General features: G+C 40.7%; 1 protein-coding gene across 2 annotated transcripts; it reads right to left on the bottom strand.

Annotated features, from left to right (window-relative positions):
- Nucleotides 1-1,130: 1,130 nt before the first annotated feature.
- Nucleotides 1,131-24,170, bottom strand: LOC123030280 (rap guanine nucleotide exchange factor 5-like). Of its 2 annotated transcripts, none has more exons than XM_044444083.1 (5): nucleotides 23,946-24,170; nucleotides 6,597-6,647; nucleotides 5,246-5,352; nucleotides 2,151-2,272; nucleotides 1,131-1,352 (listed from the first exon to the last, which is right to left on the bottom strand). In XM_044444083.1, the coding sequence occupies exons 1-5, from the start codon at nucleotides 24,132-24,134 to the stop codon at nucleotides 1,306-1,308; spliced, it is 516 nt and encodes a 171-aa protein (XP_044300018.1). In that variant the 5' UTR covers nucleotides 24,135-24,170; the 3' UTR covers nucleotides 1,131-1,305. The 2 variants fall into 2 exon arrangements, with proteins under 2 accessions (XP_044300018.1, XP_044300019.1); XM_044444084.1 differs by having other exon boundaries at nucleotides 2,151-2,206.
- Between the last annotated feature and the right edge of the window lie 485 nt (nucleotides 24,171-24,655).

The raw sequence follows: 24,655 nt of genomic DNA, 5'->3' as shown, positions 1-24,655 counted from the left end.
CTCTCTCTCTCTCTCTCTCTCTCTCTCTCTCTCTCTCTCTCTCTCTCTCTCACACACACACACACACACACACACACACCACATTTTCTTCATAAGAACTGTTCTGAGTATAGATCACATAGAAAATCACACTTTGAACTGGACTGTACATGAATAACAGACTACAACAGCCATTTCCGTTAACTAAGCAGTTGAAAAAAGGATGTAGATAGAGAGCACCTGCTATTAAGCAGTACAGAAATGAACTGATGATGTTAATGAGGGTGATGGTGATGAAAAAGCAGCAGTAACAGCAGCAGAAGCAGCAGCTCTTCACATTGTTCCTACATATTTATTGCCAGAGAGCAAAGTTGCTTTGCCATTTTTAATGTGTCCCTTTATAGAGTAACATTGTCTGAAAACAGATTATCAGACTATACGCAAACATTATCTAGCTACTGAATATAGCTGGAAAAAAGCCTCAGCTGCATCATGTAAACTAGCTGCCAAGTTCCCCTTTAGATTCTAGTAATGAGGACTGAAAGAGGAAGCTCTTCAGCTATCAGCTATTCACCTCCAGAGATCACAAAGGGTTAAACCAGATTTATCTCACATTCTAATCTGTTCAAACACTAAATTAGTCATCAAAAAAAAAAAAAAACCCCAGATCTGTAAATCTCCATCTTGCTACAATTACTAGCTTTTTGAGGTCCAGCTCATTCTGTTCCACTTCCATATGAGCTTGCAATTTAACAAAAAAATTCACACAAAAACACATAGGTGTTTTCCCTAATGTATGCATTAATGTCCACTGTTCTGAATGTGAGCATTTTTGAACGTATGAATTTTTGGACACATGACCCCCCCCCCCGAAAGCGTCAATGAGTGCATGTGGAAATGCATACAATTTTCTTTGCAAATGGGCACATAATTTAAAATGTAGCACAAGCCTGGAAATGTACAGACTTCCAACTGCAAACTAAGTTTAGGTCCAGGTGATATATATTTATCTATCATCTTTCTATCAAAGTTTGACTGTACATTTTTCATACATTTCTGATCAGCACAAGATGCACTTCATGGATATCTTTTTGTTTAGCTATATCTTCATTTGCATCTACCTGGTGATCTCCCCTCTAGGGCCGCCCACCTCCAGGTAAAATGAGATGTAAAGGCATAAGTCTATAAATACCTCTGCACCTTTCCTGAGTTCTGCTCCCTTCCATGAGGTTCCCTTCACTGAAATCTCCCATATTCCCTTTCTCCCTTTCATTGGAGCCTTGCTCCCTCTTCTTCTCCACACATTACTCTCTCTCCATCCCCTGTTCAGTGAGGTTTTAGAGCTTCCATGGATTGCGACAATTCCCTGTGACCTAGACAGAATGTAAGAAATCTGAAATAACTGTCTATCCAGCACTTAGCACACATTCAAGCTAATTTCTCCCTGTCGGTTGTGGATATGTTAGATATATTTGTCCACAGCAAGCATGGTAACATACAACACCAAAAATGCCAATGCCAACAGTTCCAAAAAGAATGACCACTTTAGCATGACTGGAACTGCAGAAAGGCCAATTACACACAAACAGTTTGCTGTAGAAGCAGTCTTAATAAACTGCATTCTAATGCAGCTATCACAGGGTAAAGGGTATGTACAAAACAGGCTACAGTCAACCATGGAGCCTCAAGAGTGCTTTAACTGTTACTCCAAGGAAGAAGGAAATTTACAAAGAAGAAACAGAAAGCTTTGACGAATGGAGCAGACAATCACAGCAACGGAAGAGACATTAGACAGGTAATTCTAAGCTATCTGAGGACAACAGATGTGCCAGTAGGGAGAATCGACATAAAAAGAATTGCAATAGCCTAGATGAGAAATGATCAGGGGATTCAGCAACAAATTGAAAAAGACCCCAAACACCATTACATTCTGACAAGTATTTTCATGGGTAAAATATTTAGTAAATATCTCATATTTATTCAGGTTATGAAAGATCACATGTGAAATAAAATATACACCATTGCAGCACAGAAAAAGCCTAGTTTGATTACACCAGATATTGGGCTTCTTCTCTCTTCCTTTGTAAGCATCATAAATCTAATGCCCAAGGACAGCAAAGGAAATTGAATACTTTCCTAAAACAGGTTGGGCTTGCTTTGATAAAACTGACCTGATAACACAATTCCCATATTCAGCAGGAGCTGCCAGACACCAGCTGCTGTAGATCTGCTCTTAATGAAAGGACAGCATTTTAAAAGCCAGTCTACGAGTTCAGATCCAATGCAGCTTCTCCTAACAAAATAACAAAGAAAGATGTAAAGAAAGACTGAGGCTGCAATCTGAACCACATTTAGAAAGGAATAAGTGCACTTCGGGGCTCACTTCTGAATACACATGCATCTTGATGTACATGAAACAATGTCACAGAAGGATTAAAACACCACCTAAAACAATGAGAATTAGTGTAGTGATTAGTACATTAGAGTGGGGACTTGAGAGATCCACGTTTTAATCCCCACTTGGCCATGAAGTTCACTGGATAACTCTAGACCCATCATTCACTCTCATCTCCACCTGCCATAAAGAGTTGTTGTCCTCCACTCCATTTTATCCCCAGAACAACAACTATTTAACCCGCCGTGGGTACTATATAAAAGCAAAAGGTGAGATGGAAATATACTAATGAAAATCTTGATGTCACAACAGCCTATTCAGGTATTCTAATCCCAAACTAGGGAAACACAAAAGGGAAGAGGCTCTCCTCTTTGGATTGTTGGCCTCCACAAGTTGAGAATATCAAAATGTGATCACAGTCAAAGGCAGATGTCTTCTTTTGTGTGTCTCTCCTACTCATGTTTGCAACATTCTTTTAAGTGGTAATTCAGAAATATGGTCAGAATGAACAATAAACATTCTAGCTGCTACATTTTGTCTTACCAATGGCTTTTTAACTGTACTGAAAGGCAGTCCTACATATAATACAATCAAGTAATCCAAACAACAGTTTAACAGATCACAGGAAACCATGGCCTGACTATCCCTATCCAGCACAGGTCACAACAGCTGTACCAACTATAGCTGAATAAAAAAAATAAAAAGCACACTGTGCTATACAGAAGTTACATAGTCCTTAAGTGACAGTGTAACTTGTGAAAACAGAAGCATCCATTTCCAGCACATCCCATTAAACTGGATGCTGGTGTTGCAAGTACAATAGTTAAACCTTCAGTCCAAAAGCTTTCATGCAGTCCAGCCTATGCATCATTTTCATTATGCCAATTTGCAGTAAGGCATTTCTTCAGGATAAATTTCTACTGGCCTTTCTAGGCTGATCTATTCAGATAATTTGAGTAGTTTAGAACTCACTTCAGAATTCTTTCAACTGCCTCCATCTATTTAATTTCCCTCATCTTTAAAATGTGGCCATCACATCCCTCTTATGGGCAAACATGAGGGCAATAAAAAGAAGCCAGTGCACTAGGCTACAAATATTTGGGGAATTTCAATAATCAACAGTGCATTTCCTAAAACAGGAATGCATGCGGAAATACAAGGTTTAGACCAGAGGTGAACAGCCCTTTTTCTCTGCACTACCTTTGTATTGGTTAGGGAACACATATTGGTAGTGACTGGGGCCGAAACAGGTAGTGAACAGGACCAGGTACCAAAGCAGGTGGTCAACCCTTGTTTGATACTTTTACATCCCATCTTTCTTCTATCATGGAACTCAAGGTAGTTCCTAGCACTGACCAGACCCAAACCTGCTTAGTATCAGGTTGGTGCCTGCTTCCCTTGCTTTCAGATAACCTTCTATTTTTTCTCTGTTTTTGTCACCCCCTTATTTATTTGATTTATAGCCTGATTTTTTTTTATAATGAACTCAGAGCAGCTTACATCATTTTCCTCATCCTGCTCTCCACCTTATCCCCACAACAACAACCTTCTGATGTATGTTGGACTGAGAATCTGTGGCTGGCCCAAAGTCACCCAGTTGGCTCCATGGCTGAGCGGGGACTAGAACACAGATCACCTGAGTTCCCATCACATGCTCTTAACTACTACACCACACCAGCTCTTTTATCTCTTCCTCTTCTTTCCCATGCAGTAGGGTGCCAGGGAAGGAACAGAGCTCTTGCCAGAGATTAGAAATGATTCCATGCAGAAGTCTTCTGAAAATGAGAGGCATGTGACATTTTCCAGGCCCTGGTTTAGAAGAGCTGCCCCCAAAATGCATTTACTTCACAATATATCAAAATATGCAGATACACTATAACAAAGTAAAAAGGTGTTGAGGAAACACTATGCAAGAATAATGGATTTCTATAAAGATAGCCTGACCTGTTATCTGAATGTATCAGAGTTGTGCAGACAGAAGATCACAACACCCCAATCTTTTCTTGTTATTGGAATTCACTGTATCTCAGAGCAATTGAGAAGTCACAAGATCACTTTTAAGTATGAAAAAATAATGAATCCACATGCTATTTTAACCCAATAATTCATACAAAGAATTGGGTTGTAGTTTAGCCAATTTGAAATTATTTGTTATGAAAGAGAAAGGCCAATATGCTGTAGGCTTAGGCAGCTATTTTTAATTTTGTTTTCAAATGCTCTGGGGATTAGTCTTAGAATAACTGCGCAGGGAACACAAACCAAATGCTATCAACTACAATAACAGCATTTGTAGCGATAGATAAGAGCCACTGGTAAAGGCACAAACTTTACTACACTGCCTCCCTGAGGGCAGATTCTTATGGCTATTTTTTCCATTTGTTCACTCCTATACAATAAAAATACATATTTGAAAATCAGTCACAGATCACTTATTCACACAGTAAGGACCTTTCCATTTCAAGTAAAGTGCTTTTTTTCAGGAAATGAGATAAACCACTATACTAGATTAGAGAGAACATATTTAACCAGAACTATGTCTCAATAGGTACTGTATTTTTTCCAGAAATGCCAAAGCACACACAAATGATTACAGCATAAAGCATCCATAAAAATTAACGATGAAGGCATTCCATTGGGGAGCCTTGAGTACATGAATATTTCCATGGTGGACACTGACATGGAAAACAGGAGACTGGCAAATTGAGTGCAAACCAGAAAATTTCAAGATAAGGGTAAAAGTTGTGCTCCTGGTTCCAGAAAGAAATCTGCCACGGCAAATACACTCAGTCCCTAAGCCAGCTGCATGACGGGAAGGTTGGATGGACAGCAATGGGGAAGCTATGCTTTGTTAAAACAAGGAAATAAGGTTACCTGCAAAGTCCCATCAGAGACATTCTGTCTTTCAACAAATCAGAAGCTTGTAGAATGAAAACATTTCTGAGTGCTCTCCCAGCACATGAAGCACTCTCTCCATAAATCTAAAAAAAAAAAAAAAAAAATGGGCAAACCATGAATTATGCAGGCATACAAGGTTATAGCATTAGCACTACATAAAAGTTACAGAACACGACTAACAAGTACAAGCATGATTTCACTGAACTATTTGTTTCTGAATATGAAATTCCTTAACAGCTAAATTAAAAACTGTTTAGATTAGAAAACTTTGATGCACATAGCTGTTACAGGCTGAAAGATAAACAAATGCACTTATCATTAATAAAATAGCCCAAAAATGAAGGCAGGAAACAATAGTTTTAGGAGTACTTATTTAGGAGTACCTTTTTATTTAAACATCATTTTAATTGTTAAAATATATGATCTGGCCAGGGCAACTTCTTCTTCCTTCTCTTTTCTCCTCCTATATTATTTATTTACTTATTTTATACTGTTATTTTTAATTTTATATTATTATGTTTGAAACTCAGTGTATTTTTTGTATTTTTGTATTTAATGGTAATTTATTATGTTCTATTGTATCTCAATGTATTTTATTGTGTTGTAAGCCGCCCCGAGGCTTCGGCAAGGGGCGGCATAGAAATGTTATAATAATAATAATTATTATTATTTAATTATTATATTTATACTGAAGTAAGCCACCCTAGATGGTGTACATAATCCTCCTCCTTTCCATTTTAGCTTTACAACAACCCTGTGAAGTTATTAGGGTGAGAGTCACTGTCTGGCCCAGAGTCACTCAGTGAACTTTGTGGCTGAGTAGGAACTAGCAGCTGGATCTCCTGAGTCTCAGTCAAACATTCTAACAACCAGTGATTTTTTTTGTCATAGAATGCACCGGGATGGAGTTCTGGCACCTTTTTTCGACAGATTTTCCAAGTTTTAAAAGTAACTTTTGAAAAGTTGATGTTTGGTCCACGTGGATTTGAATCGCCCTGTCGAGCATAGCGGGTTGGCGGCAAAATCATTAAAACGGTGCATGCGGGCTGCCTGTGTGTCGAGTCCGATGCATGCGTATTTCGTCTGCGCTGATTGTGATGGCGCTGCTCGGCTTGTGACTGGTCATGTGGTCGCGCGCTGAGCGCTTACTGCAGGTGGCAACCGTTATGTTTCATTACACAACTGATGCGTGTGGGTGTGTGTACAGTGACCGACTACGTGCGAAAGGTAAATAATTTCATGAGTTCTGGCACTTTTTTCCTTCCAAAAAAAGCACTGCTAACAACTATGCCCAGTTGTTAATGAGATTTTTAAAAAATAGCAATACCTTGCTGGGAGGATTTTCTAGATATGGATTTGAAATCCTTCTGGATATAATCTGTAAGAAAAAAATATGACAAGTACTATTAACTTAACAAATATACACAATGAAGGTGTTTGGACAAGTGATGGCACATTAATTTTGCATCTGTATTTCTTCATTATAATAATTAACCTCTGGGGATTTTGATGCAAAGGATACCCAAAGATTAGAGATATTTAAAAATTATATATTTGTGTAATCATTTTAAACCACAGTCTTGGAATGCTTCCTTGTCCCCAGGAAATACTTTCAGGTTGTTAACAAGCCTACCATTCGGCTCAACAAATTATGTCTCCATACTTTCCCATTCACCCCTTTTCCACTCCATGTTTACTTGTTAATTTTGTTAACTTCGTAGTTTGGACACCCTGGTGTTGCAATTCAAGGATATAGTAAGGGCCGTGCAGTTTTATGGGTGAATTGAGAAATAGAAGGATTAAATTCATTATAGGCCAACTGTTTTGGCATACAAGTCCTCTTACAGTACTGTTACATTTCCTATCCTCCTTCGACACCTCTTTCTCTGCTAAATCCAGTTACTCAAAGCAGATTTGGCCCTGACCTAGTCTGGCTTTAAAGGGAAGAAGAGAACCATGTTACTGGATAACATCAGTGGTCTATTTTCCATAAAGCAGCCAATGAAACGCTTCTGGAAAGTCCACAAGCAACACATGAACACAAAAGCTTTTCCTATTGCTGCTTCAGCCACTGTTGTAGAGCAGCATCGTGCTTCTAAACCTGGGGAACACTTATTGCCATCAGGCCTGTTCACACAATTGTGGCAAGGAAAATAAGCCTACTACAGCCCATGGGTTCTGGATAACTTGTCAGCTATCGTCACAAGTCACCTTGGCTAGGTTCACACTACACAGGAAGCCAGTGTACCAGAGGTAATTATGCTAATTCCACCTCCCACCACATGCAGCATTAGTAAGTGCCTTATTAACTACCCTGCAATTGTGCCAGCTGGGTCACCATGCCTGCTAGCCACTGATGGACTTATTCTCCATGTAAAGGCAGACCCTTCCCCTTTCTCCTCCTCTTTTTCTTGCCTACTGCAGCACAGAAAGTGGGTGGCTCTTGCTCCAGTGTAGCACACTTTGGGGATATGCAGAAGAAATATCGCATGATGTTTGGGACTCCTAAGAAGCCTCTGACAATATAGTCAATGGTCAGGAATGCTGCATTTTGAAGTCCAAAGCATCTGATGATCTGCTTTCTGCCCATTTCTGATATACAGATAGTGCCCTCACTTTGATCCATTGAGTCCCAGAAACAAAATAATCATTTAGTCATAAAACTCAGTAGATGGTCTTGAGTCAATCGCTTACCCCACTTACCCACATGTTTTTTTCTTACTGGATTGGGTTTTAACATCTGGAGGATCAGAAGGTAGCTACAAGTAGGAGGGCCTTCTCTGTGAGGACCCTCCAACTTTGGAAAGATCTCCTCACCGAGGACCACCTGTGTTACCATTTCAGCACCAGGCCGAAACAACCCTCTCTGAGGAGAGGTATCTAAGTTTAACAGCTTGATGGAGGCACCCATGTTTTTAACACGCCTAATCAGACTGGTGATAAACTAATTTTTAAAGTGTCTTAAAATTTTGTAGTGCAGAACATGTTTTTATTGTATTATGTCTTGTTTCTAGGAATGACTTTAAACTGTCCAGGGAGCAATTAGAGTGGTAGAGAAATTAAATATATAAATAAAACACTTTAAACTACTTCAAGACTGGGACATTTATATTTTCCTTCTTCTTAGAAAAAGTAGTTTGCCTGTTCTAGATATTCAGTATTGAAAACTCATGCTTTGTGGGATTAGTTAGCTTGACAACAGTGTTGTTTTTGTTCTCTGGATCTTTGCCGAGTGAATTGCAAATTTAACCATAACTGAATAAATTAAATAAAGAATTTACCATCCATAGATATTAGAACAATCAAGCTTAAAATGACATTCAGATATTGTGGTGCAGATGTTAAGCATTAAAATGTTCACTGAACTGCAAACTCATACCATGAGAAGGTCAGACTTGACTAAATCAAACCTTACTTTCATCTTTGAATATCAAATACTTGCAATGGTTCATATTTTAGAAGAGAATTAAAAATTATTGTGTAACTGAGCTTCATTTTATAACCATGGAACTATTACAGGTAAAATCCACTATTCATCACTTCCATGATATCTCTATTGGTTTCAGTCCTCCTGTAACTAAAATTATGTAAAATTAAATCAAGGGGACAAACTATACACCATCCATGGAGTTATCAGTTTGTAGATACTAAGAATATTGGCCATGACCCAGCCAAACTAAGGCATGATTCTGTGTATCCTGAAGGTGTGGCTGAGAGGTCACCGATGATTTAGACCTCTCTCCCTGTATGAGGAGAGGAAAGTCGATGGGAGAAACCTTCCCTTCCTGGTGAAGCAGCAGGAAGTTTACTCATCACTGCTGGCCTTGCTGGGAATTGACAATGAGGTTGAGTATCCATGGAAGAGGCCATTACAAGTCAGGATGTAGCCCAGGACCTTGAACTCCAAATGCACACCTTCCTTTTATCTTCCTGCCCTAGCTGCTGATGGACAACAGGGCTATGAATGGGGCAGTGGAAGCAATGTAGATCTGCTTGACCAACCCCAGTACTAAGGTTTGCTACATAAGTCCCATGAGTTAAGCATGTATGTGACTTTCTCACTGAAAACAATAGTGCTTTTAAGGAGTTCAGCTTTGGCTATATTGCATCTATTGTGATTCAATTCAATTGCAGTTCTAGTCCCTTTCCCAGATTCCTAACTGCTTAGCTTACCCAGTTATTAAATAAGCCATTTTACCTTGTGATGTACTGAATTATATTATAGGATAAAAAGGCACCTTTAAATAGTTGTTAAATAGGAGAATGTCAGAAGAAAAATTCTCCAAATAGATACATACATAAATCAAACAAGAAATACTTTTGAATGCTGAACTTTTTAGTTAATTGTATGCTATGCTGTCAGATTAATGCTTAGAAATATTAAACTGAAACTAATACAGTAGAACTTTCTAAAATCCAAGCATTCTAGATAAAATTCTAAGTTTTCTGAAGATAACTGCAATAAAAAATTATCACAACAAAGGGAGTGATTTCTTTTATGCCTGGCACACCTTCTCTTTAATTTTACAATATACAAGGGTAAATGGTTTCCAAACTAATCTAAGAATATGGTTGGTGAGACCATAGCCACAAGTCATAGATGGTTAGAACAAGTCACCTAATACAAGTTGCAATAAAAAATTCTGAGCTGGCATGATGTTTCATTTGCTCACTTGTTTCTTAGACACAGATTTTTTATAAAACCAGTCTGGAGGTACAGTACTGGTTTTGGAACACCTTATAATCATTTTATCCAAGCTATCAAATTTGGGAAGAGGAGCTGTTGATGGCATCCCTAGAAAGTTTCATGAAAGTCATACAATATTAATAAAAATGAAAACCTGTAGAAAAAAATATATGTAAATTAACAGCATAGACAAAATATATGTAAATTAGTATATAGAGAAGTCACATCGGGGGTTTTTATTAGGCTTCGCTACACACTTATTAATTTATAGTTGTTCTTTATACTGAGTTGATATAGTCATCTTTGCATTTTAGCCACATGTAATATTTGTTCTCCCTAATCTACATTCTTACTGGAGTACCCAACTTGGTTTCCTAGCCCCTCCTGATCTTAAAAGGTCTTGGGAAAGTCACTTTTCTTTTAGCCTCATCACTTTGCTTTCTGAGAAATGGGTGTTTTGTGACTGGCTATGCCCAACATGGCAAACATTTTGTTAATGGGAAGCAGTTTGGACTCCTCAAATAGGAGAATATTTTTATTGTCAGCAGCTACTGACCTTGAGAATGAAGGTAAGTCTTCATGAAAATGAAATAAATTTATTTAATTAAATAAGTCACATGATGATCTACTGATCATCTTCTCAGCAAGCTATGACTTGAGAATGCTTTTGATTTGCATTACTTAGCCTGATTCTCAACTGAGTGGGAACCAGGTCTGACACTTTGCTTGGGTGGGGAGAACTAGCTATCAGGGGCTATTCATCAAACCTGTTCTGGGGTGATAAAAAGAGCTGGGAAGGATTGGAAATTGAACTAGACAGTTTACACCATTCTCCACCAAATATGAAAGGTGCTTGAGCACTTCTCTTACATAGGAAAGTCACGGATACAACAGGGCCCTACCCCAGTGTTTCTCCCATACTATTTTCCCCTTCACTGACTATCCACATCTGATTAAAGAAGGTTCTCCTATGAGCAGTTACTTAAGCACATGCAAGAAAATGCAATGGGGATCCCAATCTTTTAGACTGCCTACACGCAAGCTGCTGCTCAAGCGTAGACACCCCTTTGCCAATTTCCATATTAAATACATGGACAACCAGAGGGCAGGATCAGTAGAGGACATGATATTGGGAACTGGGCAATGGAATAATCTCACTCCTCATTCTATCCAAGATTGTTCTACATACCAGAAGCACATGAAAAGACCTGTGGTTATTCCTAAATAAATATCAACTATAACCAAAAAGTCCATATGAAACAGCATATTCCTTATGCTCTGTTGCAGTATCATAAACATGCATAAATAAAAACATGATAAAACATAACATCCTTTAGTCAAGCAATCAAGTATTACCAAATGAATGAATGCAATTTCTGAAACAGCATTACTGGAAAAACTAGGCACACATCTGTGTTCCTTCAAAGTACAATAGTAAGCTCTTTAGTTCTTTGTGTTCACTGCAAAGTATCACCGAAAAAGGGAATTATTTATATTACCTTATTTCCTACAAGGCTACAATGATGTCATTTCTAGAAGAGGGGGAAACATTGGAAGGAAATGCCTACATCAGAGAGAGAGAAAGAGACTAGGAGCTATGTCAGACTGCATTTTGCCAAGAACTGACTTGCAAGCTTTCATTCAGATATACTCTATTTTTAACACCATGCTCTCTACATGCCACCATGAGTGAGTTCATCCCATTCTTTTCATATAAAGAGAAATTAGTTTCAGCAAAATGCACAGGGAATTATGTTCATAAAACCATTGTAATGCAACATGGGAACATAAGTAGAGAAATTAGTAATACACTGTAGCATCCCCATAAAGTACACTACAACTTTTTATAGGAAGAATCAAAATGGAGATAAATGATCCAGTTATATTCTCAGTTTTTCAAATCTCATTTTAAAGTCGTGGTAATAAATGCTTCTAAAATTCTGCACACCTGTACAGGCTAAGAATACATTTTAATCACATCTTTCATGCAATTTAGAGAGCAGGGCTAGGCTCCCTGGGAGAACGGCTGATGGACATAAGCTTCAGTCCTCCCTCTCTGCGGCTGCAATGGATGTTCACAAGCAATGATTTGCCCCTGTGAGAACAGACACTTTTTGTACTGCACTCTTGTGAAAGATCAGAGAACTTTCCTAGAAAGGTTCTGTTCTGATACCTAGCTTTGGCTGCAAATTACTCCAACAATCCAGACTCACATGACCAAAGATGCATCACTTCTATGTTTACTTTAGCCATACTAGAAACACCATTTAGAAAGACAAACAACATTATACCATTACACTAAGGATTAGATGCAGTTTTAGATACGTGCAATTGGGCTGGTGGAAGCTATTTTTCCTTCACTCCCCAAAGTAGCCCCTCCAGCACTGGAAAAATGCTGTACACTGGGCATGTTCATACATTATGTCAACCCACTCCGGAAATAATCCAAGGTGCATTGATTGATGAGAAAACAACCCACAATGACCCCGCAATGCACCCAACAGATGACCAAGCCTACTGGATGGAAGCTGGCAAGAAGCAGGCCTTCAATAAACAAATCTACAGCCATCATGGTAGATATATATGAGGCCTCTAATAAGAGGGTAGCAGTGATGGCAGTATTAGAAGGGGAGGGCCAGTTTCTGACCAGAGAAAGTGGTTAAATGTAGAGAACAGGTGCTGCACAAGTGAAAGGCGGTTAAATGTAGAGAACAGGTGCTGCACAAATGAAAGAGGAAACAGGAGGCAGAATAGAGGAAGGCAGCAACACTAGAGACAAGCACTAAAGATCCAATAGGTTTTCTTGCATTGATTAGCCTATACTAGGTGCAGCACATGTGGCCACTTCTCCGAATAGACAACTTCCAACCAGCTCAACTGGGGGTTACAGCTCATTGTCTGAACCAGCCATGAAGAGCTAAACAACCCTGCTTTTAAAGCTGGCTAATATAATGGCCATCATCCTATCCTGTGAAAGTTAATTCCAAGGTTTATCTAAAGAATGTGGATGTCACATGGTGCAGCTTGCCAGGTAGAACTAATCTAGCCCTGATGGGCCAACTCCTTGGGATTGACCAGGGCAGACACTTAGTCTGGAAACTCAAAGCAAAGCAGTGCCATTTAGTCCAAATCAGCAGACTGATGTCACAATGGGATACAGGTGGGCATAAATTCAAACATAAATAGGTGTTGCTAAGGTAACAAAGCAACATTTTTGCAATTTTTATCCCATCAGCTACATCTTAGAAGTGCATGAATAATATGCTACTTTGTACTTTTCATACTTTAGAAGGGAGTACGGCAGATCAAAGCATAACTTTTGGCAGTACATTATAAAAGCTTCAATAAACAATTTTCAAAAACCTGAAAAATAATGTATATGTTATGTTCCTTCAGTGCATTTCAGACATCAGCTTTCAGATGACAGCCTGAAATTTATTTTAATTTTTCAGTGAATTAATATGAAAAATGATCAGAGCTTGTACTCTAAATGGATAATGAATTCCATAAGCAAATCTATTCAGATGTCAGTCCTGCTAAGTCCACAGGGTCTTAGTTACTTGTGCAGCCTTTGGTATATTAAAATTGACACTAAATCCATATTTGCATTCCTTCAGAATGTAAGCACAAAAATTAGTTGTGACATGGCTGCTCCCCTCACCAACTCAGTTTTGTGAAGAGTTCTACATGCATTCAAACTACTACACATAGAACATTCCTTCAGGTATCCCTGTTCAATATGGGGACTACGGAGGGGAGGGTCTGGTATGCATGGGAACATAAGGTGTGGGACCATAGCCAGTTTAGGCCCTTGCATATTCAGGCAAATGTTCCTTGCCCAGTTTAAACCCTCACACAATCATGCAAATACCTGAACAGGGTTTGAATAAATAGTTCGAAACCATACAAGCATGTTCCCAGGAGAAAAAACACACACAGGTACACACCCCTACACAGAAAAAAACAGGCATCCAACCCAATCTGGCCATTACGAATATACCTGAATAAATATGGGTAAAGTGGTCTGCATTCCCACATCAGTGGACTTTCCTTTTGCGTTTTAAATTGGGTCAATCCAGCTATATCACCTTCACTATGACTTTTTTCAGCATTAATGAAATACTAACAATGAGCAGCTGTCAGCTGTTCTTTGAAATATATGTAGAACACCTCAGCTATTCTGGGAAAGGTTTACCTATTCAAGTAAGGTTGTTTCTAATTGTATTGCTGTCCAGTTTTTGTATCCTCGGAGAAGCTAGCAAAAAACTGACTCTGCAAAGCAAATGTTCAGATTTCAAAGTTGAAAGCATTTTATAGCTCCTGACTCAAAATGACATGTCAAATTTTCTATAAATATGTACTAAAGTCAACCCTAAGCCACAAATCTTGTTCTCCAGCTTACAAAAAGATTCAGGTCTGTCTTACATCTTTAGAAAGACAAGATGTACAGCTAAAAATGAAACATGTGCTTTTCAAATATGCACTTTCGATAGTACATGTGATGGAGGCATGAGCAGGAATAAACCACAGCTCCCTAATCAGGTATGTGCCATGAAAAAAATATGTGTACAGCCATGCAATATCTGAGGTGACCATGAAAGATGATTCTACACAAAAAAATTAAGACCCAAACTATATTCGTGTAGGAAAGTTATTTCGACACACGAGAAAAGGGCAACAATTTTAAGGGTACCACAAATCTATGTTAAAAAGTCTCTAGACAATTCCTATCTTTTGAGCAAAGGTGCAATTATACATATGTTTAGAGAATAAGGGGATTTTTTTCTGTCTAAACATGGAGATGGGTGTACCTTATGTGATCTAAAACTTATTGCATTCAAAGAATTCCAATGACCATTGCCATAAATAGAAAAACCGGGGAGTAAAGCCAACATTGTATGCCATGTGCTAAGTTTACATATATTGTCCACATATATCTGACCTAAAAATTAAAAGGCACAATTATAAAACATGAATTCACATACTTATAATCTCAGGACAAAATGTCAATAGGAGTCAGGAATGCATCATTAAAACTATGATGAATAAAATAATTAAAGTGCTTCAACACATTAAAAATGAAAGGTGTGTCATCAATCCCCACTCAGTTCACATAGTCACAAGAAAGCTTGAGAAAATGGGTTACAGCAGATTGATTCTTCCTTAGCACTTTTTAATGAATGTCATCTCAACAGCAATAACTTCTTCAAAAAGGCAAAGCAAGCAATTAAACCCTGCATATGTGATGCATCATCATTCTTTACTGGGACGAAGTATCACTTTTCCAAGACAAAACATTGCACTTTGACTAGTTGTTACAACCAATAATAACAATAATAACTGCAAGAAAGCAATTATTTGGTAACATATCAGGTGCATCCTTGAGGTGCAGAACAACATGAAATATGTTCCCTCAGATCTTAAGGAGTAACTTCCAAAAGTAGTTCTTTTTGGAGAGCTAACCACATCCATTGTGAATCATGTATTCCTCACACAAGTCAGCTACTTCCCCTTCCTTTACTTACTGGCATTTTGGGTGCTTGTTAAGCAATGGAGAGATGTTCTTATTCAAAGACACTGCCACTGGAATGAAAGAGTATTACTGTGCACTTAAAAAGCAAACAAATCCAGTGGCAAGGTTGCTATACTAAATGATAGTGGGAGTGGAGTTTACTGTAATGATGCTGCCACCCTATTTTTCTTAATCAAAGTACCAGTTCCGCTGTTGTAGAGTCATGGAAAAGATATTAGAAACCTTGAGAGCATTGCAGGAGATAAAGTACCTTCTGAGTTCCTTCCAGTAGCTGCACATGTGCCCTGGCACTTAAAAGCCTGCTCTAGAATGTCTTAGCAACCAGGTGCAGCTGCTACCCCTGCTTCTTACATGATTCACCTGTCCAGATATCTGGAGAGAAACTAGAACAGTGCATCTAACGGGAAGATCTTGCCACCTTCCAAAAATATTTTTAAAAACACACAAAAGCTGAATGGCTGGCTGATTTTGTTTGTTTTGATTATAAATCTTATTTAAATTTCAGCAGTGAATCAGAGTTAGGGCAAAGCAATCCATAAAGACACAACATGGATCCCAACTCTAGCAGCAGTTTTATGTTTAGGGAGGGAGCAACCCTTTGGCCCCTGGATAGCATCTGAATGGCCACACACTATTCTGGATTCCCAAATTAGGAGTTAAAGATAGCATTTTGGCCATAGCACTGGAAATCAGAGGTCTAACTCCCCTTCTGCTCACAGCCAGCATGAAAAGAGCCATGCTGGCTCCTCTCTGAGGTTGGGAAAATGATCTGAGAGAGGGGGAAGGGGGTATTCTGCTGGGCTAGAATGGAGGACACTGAGAAAGCAGAACACAAAGTATCCTGAAGCCTCTCCAGCCTACTTCCCTCCTCCTATGAAACATTCCGGCTCAACAGGTCAAAAAGCTCTTCTAGTGAAATATGTAAGATGGGAGGATGGGAAAGTGATTGAGGCAGCCATAAGTCCTAATATGTGCAGTATCTCAGTAGCAGAGGAAGAGCGTCTGTCTGCAGACAGGATCCTCTTGTTGCAATGGAGTCAAAAAATACTCCAATGAATGGTATAGACCAGTGATGGCAAACCTTTTGAAGACTGAGTGCCCAAACTGAAACCCAAAGCCCACTTATTTATTGCAAAGTGCCAACACTACAATAAAACCTGAAAACTGCGGTTTTAGTTTAGAAAAAACAACTCACAGCCAGTCCAAGCATATATATATATCCTTGGCAGCGGACAGACTGGCCATGCAAAAGCTCGGACAAGTTGTGGCTAATGACTTGCGGCGTGTGACATCATCGCCTGGCACTGCTACCTCTTTCCAAGCATGTGCATGGCCCCTGTGTGCACTGGGATTCAATGCTCAGCTGCTGGGGCAATCCTGGCGCGACTTAGTTCGTGCGCCAACACAGAGAGATCTGTCTGCCCGCCGTGGCAAGTGTGTGATTGGTTCACCACCACACCCCTAACCCTGACCTGGTGCACACCCCTAACCCTAATAAAGGCTAAAATACCACTGAAAAGAAGGCAATTTTGAAAAGGCCTTCTTTGAGTAGCTTTTTCATCATTTCTGCCCATTCTAAACACAATAAAACCTGAAAACGGAGGTTTTAGTTTAGAAAAAACACCTCACAACCAATCTAAGGAATTAATGTATAGATATCCTGGCAGCGCACTGACCAGCCATGCGAAAGCTTGGACGAGTCGCGGTTACGGAGTCACGGCTCAGACATCATCACCTGGCACCACTACTCCTCTCTGAGCATGTGCATAGCCCCTACGAGTATGTGCGCTCTTATCCTATGCTCAGCTGCTGGGGCAATGCTGGGGCGACTTGGCTTGCATGCCTGTGGCAAGGGCCCTGCACGCCCGCTGTGGCACATGTGCCATAAGTTTGTCTCCACTGGTATAGACTATGTGGGAGAAAGACAGGATTTAGAATAGTTCACATACAGACCAAGTTTCATGACTAAAAGTGGACTTGGTGTCTAATCAGGAGGCTCTTTGGGATGGGGCAATAATAAGCCAATGGTAGGGATACAGGTGGATCCCATTGAGGTGAAGGTGTGCACAGACAACAGCCATGCACTCGGTAAATACTCTTGGAGCTGTCACTAGTCCAAAAGGAAGAACAGTAAATTCAAAAGGATGTTCTCCAATTTGAAAGTGGAGAAAACAACTGTATGGCTCCTCAATAGCAATACAGAAAACACATCCTTTCAGGTCTACCAAGGTGAACCAGATGCCTTTGCGTAATAGTGGAAAGATGGACTGAAGTGAAACCATTCGAAAACATTTGGGTTTTCGAATGGTTTCACCATCTTTCTTTGGAACTGTAAAATACTTGAAGTGGAAGCCAGAAGTTCCAGTATAAACCCTCTTTTGGAGGAGCATAGTGAAGCCACCCTGTTTCAAAGCATTAGATGGTACCTGGCCATTATTGCCTGGTAGCTGGCCATCTTGATAGACAATGCAGTAGAGGAGGAGAATCAGCGGCCAACTATATCAAGGCGTCTGCCTTCTCTATCAGCCAGGGTGCTTTGCTCCTCCCCTCCCTGCCCTCAAATTTTACAGCCAAATCATTCATCCGTCTTTAAGTGGCTGGGATGTACTCAGAAACTTGAAGGGCTTCCACACAAAAGAGGAAAACCAAACTAGAATGCCATAATTGCAATTCCTTGCTTGTTGCATATACTGTAAATAAAATAATGATTTCTCCATTTGTATTTATTTATTATTTGGGTATTTTTTACCCCATCCAATATGTTGTGGGTCTCTGGATGGCTTACAAGACAAAATCCAATAAATACATATATACTCAAATAATACAAAATAATCCATGACTAAGCATAAAACAGTTAAAATATTAAACATTAAAATTACAGAAGAATAAAAAGGTCTTGACCTGGCGCCAAAAAGCATATAACATCAGTGCCAGGTGGACCTCTCTGGGGAGCGCATTCCACAGGCAGGGCACCACCACAGAGAAGGCCCTCCTCCAAGTACGTTCTCTCCTAACCTCCTTCAAGGAGGGTTCCCAGAGCAGGGTTTTTACTGCAGATCTTAAGGGGCAGGAGGGCATGGAGGGAAAAAGACGTTCCTTTAGGTATCCTGGTCCCAGGATATATATTTGTATCAGTATATTGCTACTTAGAATTTATTAAGAGATGTGTAGACATCCACGTTTCAAAATGCTGCTATCTCATATTTTCAAAATATATGAATGAGCTAACTTGCCAGGAAGGTAATTTTTAAGAAAATGTCTCAGCTTCAGTGGCACAGATGAATCCAAGCCAAAACAAAACCCAATTAGCTTGAAGCTACTACAGAGTAAAAGCAGAGCAAGTCTCAGCGAGACATTTTGTGTGAAGATACAAAAAAATCATGCCCTATCCTGCCTTTTAAAATTGTAGCAGTACATATGTGCTTATATTCAATTCAGGCATAAGAAATTCCATTGAAACAGATGTTATTGGGGGACTGAAGACCAAACTTGTGCCCGGGCTCACTGCAGTTCAGTTCTGGTGTCTCTTTCCAACATTATGCCTTCCCTTTAGAATACAAATACATGAGTGTCCATGTTTGGCAGAGTTCATTTCCCTCAGTATGGAATACATGGAGAGATACCCAAAACACCAAAGTTTAGGAGGATGGACTTTGCTTTCAAAGAGTCTTTTCACAACAAACATAATACTTACATCTCTTTTCCTTAAAAAAAAAAAATGAAGTAGTAGTATAGGTTTGGAGCATCAAGACCCAATGACACCAAATGGATCAAAGTAAAAAAGAGAGAGTCAGTCCACTAAAAGTGGATAATATTAATAAAGCAGAAGGCAAGGAAAAGATTAGCAATGTTTTAACAATTGGGGAAAATCAGCTATTGATTTCTCAAAAGAAAGCTAACATAGTCATCCTTTTTTAAACATACTTCAACCACTGCTGAACGGACCAGTTAAAAGGGTAAAGGAAAAAAAGGTAAGATGCTTATCATGATTTATTTTACGTCAGGAATATCTAAATAAAAGATTACAATAGCAAAAGCTCAGTATTATATACTGGGTTTATTTTTAGTCACATAATGACACATGCTATAAATTATCCAAATTGAATCTCCATGGCAATAAAAGTTCAGGCTTTAAAAAGCAAAGGTCACCAATGTAAATTACAGCTTTAAAGCAAATGCTGTTTCTCTGTGAGCTATGTCCCCAATTTCAAATATTTGTAGACTCATAGAGGCTGATCTAATGTGCTGCTCTGAATGCAGTTTCTCCAAGCACTGCTGCAAACTGGACAATCAGACCCTTAGATCTAAATCCACTTTATTCAAACTACAGCAAAGAGGAAAATGAAACCAAGAAACAGAAAGCATTTATCCCCTTTACTAATACTGCCACACAAAATACAAAGCATAGGCATAACTACTGATAAAGGTCTCACAGAGACAAGCTAAAACTACAAAATCAAATACCCGTGTTAACAGCACTTTATCAACACAGATAAAGAAGGCTGGAGAGGTGCTTCTGCACAAGAGATAATGGATCCTTGCCCTCATGTGACATTGGAAGACAGAAAGTGTTTCTCCAGGGGATAGCATCAGCACATTTGCTATACCTTCCCAAACTCTGCTGCGCAATTACTAAGGGCAGGGCAGTAATAGCTAGAGGGTGGCATTCACAGAGTTCTGCAAGTGTTCAGTTGCAATGACACTGTTTGCTGCATCCATCTATCGAGCCATGAGTGCTTGCTATCCAGTAAACCTTGCCTTATTACACTCTCACATCACTCCACTGCACAGTCATGCTGCTGTGTGGGCAGAAGCACAGACAAGTCACTACAGTGCAGATTGGCTGAGCCTCTGCGAATCCATCATACCTTTCATTCCTGCAGCAATTTTATAAAATGTTTTGCCCACCATGTGCAGCAGGATTCTCTCACCTCAACACCAGTAAGTAAAAGCAAGAAGAGGACCCTATTACTACAGCAAAGTACCCATTTTGCCCTTTATCTCCCTATGATAGATTTCCTCTTTTCACATTAAAGTACCACTGGTTCTCATTTTAAAGATCTATATGACTTCACCAAGCCTTCCAGATGTTTTAGACTTTAATTTCTATCACCCCTGACCATTGTGGCCAGGGCAGATGTGAGTCTAAAACATCTGGAGGGCACTAGGTTGGGGAAGGCTGAACCGTGTCATACTTTTACTTCCATTGTAATCCCTGCACAAATACACATAATTCACAACATTTTTGGCAGCCCATTAATTCAGGTAAGGAAATGGTCATGCGAGTCTTCCCTTAAATCTTGCTAATATTGGGTTTTTATGTCTCCCCTCAAAAAAATTAAGACATTTTAGCAGCAGCTTCATTGCTCATGTATCTCTTTGATGATACAACTCCAGTTCCTTAAGTCCTCAGAAGGTTTTCCCTGCTAAACAAATGTGTGTCTCTCACCATAGAGTTATAATGCTGCGAACACAAATCAAACCACATCATCTACATACAACAGCTTTCCAATTTATTTACATCACTTCTTGCTTCATAGTTTAAGACAAATAATTAGTTTCTAAAATATATCACTGGAAGGCAAAGTTTTTTGGCTACAGTTCCAGTTGTGTCACTCAGCTCTCTTGCAAGCGTCATTTATCATCTCTCTATTTTGGTTTTGCAAAATTGGATATGACAACAGTAATTACACTTGTATAACTCACATAGACTAATGAAGGGCAGTCTTAACTAGGATGTGGCAAATGTGCTGTTTGAGATCAACCTCTTTTCAGGGCTTGCTGATGCCATACAAGTATAATTTTCATAAGTAATTACTGTTTGTACAGAGCTTTGGGTACACATATAATATTTAAGGGAATTATTGTGCTTACACCAGTGCTTAAATGCCATGTATAACCTATCCCCAAAAGGCATTTAATCTCCAGCTTGCATTATTCACATGCTCCTAAATGTCAAAGACCCAATACGCAGTTACAGCTATGAACATCCTCACAAAGCTTATCAACAATTAATTTTGCCAGAAATTTTGCTAGAAAGCTAACATAGGAATTATATAAATATATTATATACCATTAGAGAGTCTTAGGACTAGTATAGCAGAATATACATTGAATGAATGAATGAATGATAAAACACAAACAATTTTTCTGTATTTTGTACAGTTATCTCTATCATAAAGTAACATGTGACTAAGACTTGCTCTCACAGAACAGAGAATAAACTTGTTAGGCAGTTACTTTTATCAGGTCACTAAAAACAAGTTATCTGCCTACTATAAATGCAGAAGAAAACAATAGCTCTGTGGATGCCAAAATAAGTCATTAATTGAACTCTGCTTTTAGCAGTGGCAGCAATGGTAGTATTTTACTTTTTATTTTTTAAAAAAATTAATGTTTTCAATGAGAGTGCTTCTAAAAACTGTAGTGGACAAACATGGTTTAGGAGGCATCACCCCTTCTCTTACTGGAAAAATGTCTCTTTTAAGACAATAGCTGCTACAACACATGCATATCATCTAGAAACAAAGCTTCAGAATTTTGTTACCACATGCAAATTGAATCAGCAGAGTGATTACATAATACTTTCCTAGTCAGGTCTTCTCAGAAGTAAGCCCCATTGAACTTGACTGGGGCTTACTTCAAAATATTACAGAAGGATGGACTAAAATTAAAATGTATTTAGAGAGCCACCCCATGTATGGATGAAAAAAGACAGAAAAAAGTCCTACAGTCCTACAGCACTTTCCAGCAAGTAATGCTGAGATATGTAGGCCTTTTTTCTTTCAAAAACGACATGGGACTGCACCCTTAGAGTGCAATCCTGTGGCCCCTAAACAGTACTGGATACCTCAGGGCTCTTCCTCTGTGCCTACTGACACAGCTACAAGAAAGAAAGACAAGATCTGATCACGGATCTTCACTCCGGACACATCTAGCCTCCCAGCCACGGAGGAGAGATGGAAAGTTTCACTTATGAGGTTGAAAACATGCCCCTGTTCAGGAAGGGGGGAAAGGGGTTATGCTAGTGGGAGGGGACAGGACAGGATAGGATAAGGTTGTGCATTTTACTAGGGCTTCTCCAATCCTCTTCCTGCCCACTGAAAGGTAAGTCAGTTAGATTGGCTCACAGACCTGCCTGGATGCTTTCTGAATTTTAAATGAAGGAAGGAAAATATAAATGGAGGAACAAAACTGGAGAGTTTTGCCAGGGGCATATAGGATAAGCAGAGTGCTCTGATCCCACCCTGCTCCACTGTAGCCCCAGCCATTACATTTCTGATGATTCAGAAGTAGTAGATAAACTAAATAGAAATTAAAGATGATACACTGTATCAAGACAGGACACAGTAAGCCAATGGCCTCTACAGTCCTCATTCTACCAGCTACCACCTCGTATGTTACATTATCCACAGAAGGTATGCCAGGGACTCGCCTTGCCTATGATCTTGTACAAACTGGCTTCATTACACTTCAAGTAAACTATGTCCCTGAATGGTTTGCATCAAAGGACACCTCTGGGGTTGTGGGACATGCACCTAAGCAGTGGACACGTGCCAACACCATTATCTAGGGGCTCAAGCTGCAAATCAGTGAAAGGGGTTGATACATCATAAAAAATACCACCATGCCCCCTTCACACAGATGCATGAAACTGACCAACAGCATCTTTAAAATACGTGGCCTGCCGAAGCTCAGCAAACTGGTTAGCCTCCAAGGTGCCACAACATATTGCAAAAGCCCAAACCATACATTCAGGACACTCTTTCAGAATCTGGTAATTCTAACAGTTCAGTCTTAACCATGCTCACTCAGGATCAAATCCCAATGCACTCACTGGAGTGTATGTCTAAGGAAGCGTGGCTAAAATTGGGCTGCAACCTTAACTACTCTGGAGTAAACCATATGTCAAGGCAAACCCATGGCCTATTCGTGCCTTTCCTCCATCCCCTGGGAAGCTAGCATATCCACACCAAAAGGCCTCTATCCTAACCACATGCTTGTGTTTTTAACTTCAGTGTTCAAAAGCCCTCTAAGGAAAACCTAGATCCTTGCACGTTGTGTAAATCCCACGACTTGAACATGACTTGCTTAGGATGAGAGAGAATAGGGCTGTTGCTCCAGTGACTCCTTATCCTCCTATGCCCTTACTGAGCACCGCGACTCCCCTTCTTTTCCCGGGGAGGCTACTCATGAGCCCTGCGTCCTGGAGGCTTGACTTTCTTGCTTTCTGCTTTTTAAAAACCATGCAAAGTACCAAAGCGCCCGCAGAGAAGTCGCCGCCAAGCTTTCCCTGGAGAACCAGCCTGCCTGTAGGTCTGTGGAAGCTGGAGGAAGGCTAAACCTGGGCTGGGCTGGGCAGGGCAGGGCAGGGCAGGGCAGGGCAGGGCACGGCCCCCGGTCTAGGCCGGGAAAGGGCTGGGCCCCCGGGGACACACGACGGCTCTCCCACTCACCCGGCCGCCAGCGGCGGAGCTTTTCCTCCGCAGAGTCAGCCCGCTTCGCAGCAGCGCCGGCAGCTCCCTCAGCTTCTGCCGCAGCTGCACTTGCTGCTCCTGGTCCTTGGCGCCGGAGGGGCTCCGGCTGAGGAGCAGCGCGTCGGCCCTGGCACACGCGGGCTGCATCTTGACGAAGCCGCCAGCCATGCAGGCTGCATTCCCGAGCAGCCCTCCTTGCTCGCCGCCGCCCGCGCCTCCTCCCGCCGCCGCCGCCGCCGCCGCCGCCTTCCTGCTTCAGCAGCCTCTGGCTGCTTGGCTGGCGTGCGCACGCACGCACGCACGCACGGTCACACACACACACACACACAGCGAGGCGCACACCTTGCTCTCGTTACGCAAAGCGCGCCTGGCGAGCGAGCGAGCGCCCAGCGGCGCTCTCTGCCTCCTCCCCTGGCTTGGGAAGGGGCGGAGGGGGCTCGGAGAGGGCGCGGGAAGCCTGCGTGCGCCACGCTGCTCGGAAGCTTCCCCGGGCAAAGCAGGCCCGGGCGGGAGGCGCTCGCCCGCAGGTGCAGCCCCGACGCCAGCAGCGGCACGCTGCCCCGGTGCCCCTCCCGCCCCCGCAGGCACGCTGGTCTCCTCTCAAGTTCTGCCGCTTACAGGGCCAAACACAAGCCAGAGAGGGAGCCGGAGAAGGCGGCCGGGCGCGGCCAAGCGATAGTCACCAGATC

This window comes from Varanus komodoensis, unplaced genomic scaffold (genome assembly GCF_004798865.1).
Source record: "Varanus komodoensis strain SLA01 unplaced genomic scaffold, ASM479886v1 scaffold432, whole genome shotgun sequence".
Taxonomy (NCBI): Eukaryota; Metazoa; Chordata; class Lepidosauria; order Squamata; family Varanidae; genus Varanus; species Varanus komodoensis.
This window is presented reverse-complemented; position numbering and strand designations above follow the sequence as displayed.

What these genes read in the sequence shown, in the direction of transcription:
- LOC123030280 (XM_044444083.1), bottom strand. Translation starts at nt 24,134, where the DNA reads ATGGCTGGCGGCTTCGTCAAGATGCAGCCCGCGTGTGCCAGGGCCGAC. An exon ending in TAGAAAATCCTCCCAGCAAG is followed by an intron (nt 5,353 to 6,596) that starts GTATTGCTATTT and finishes TTTTTTTTTTAG; the next exon opens with ATTTATGGAGAGAGTGCTTC. An exon ending in TCTCTGATGGGACTTTGCAG is followed by an intron (nt 2,273 to 5,245) that starts GTAACCTTATTT and finishes TTATTTTGTTAG; the next exon opens with GAGAAGCTGCATTGGATCTG.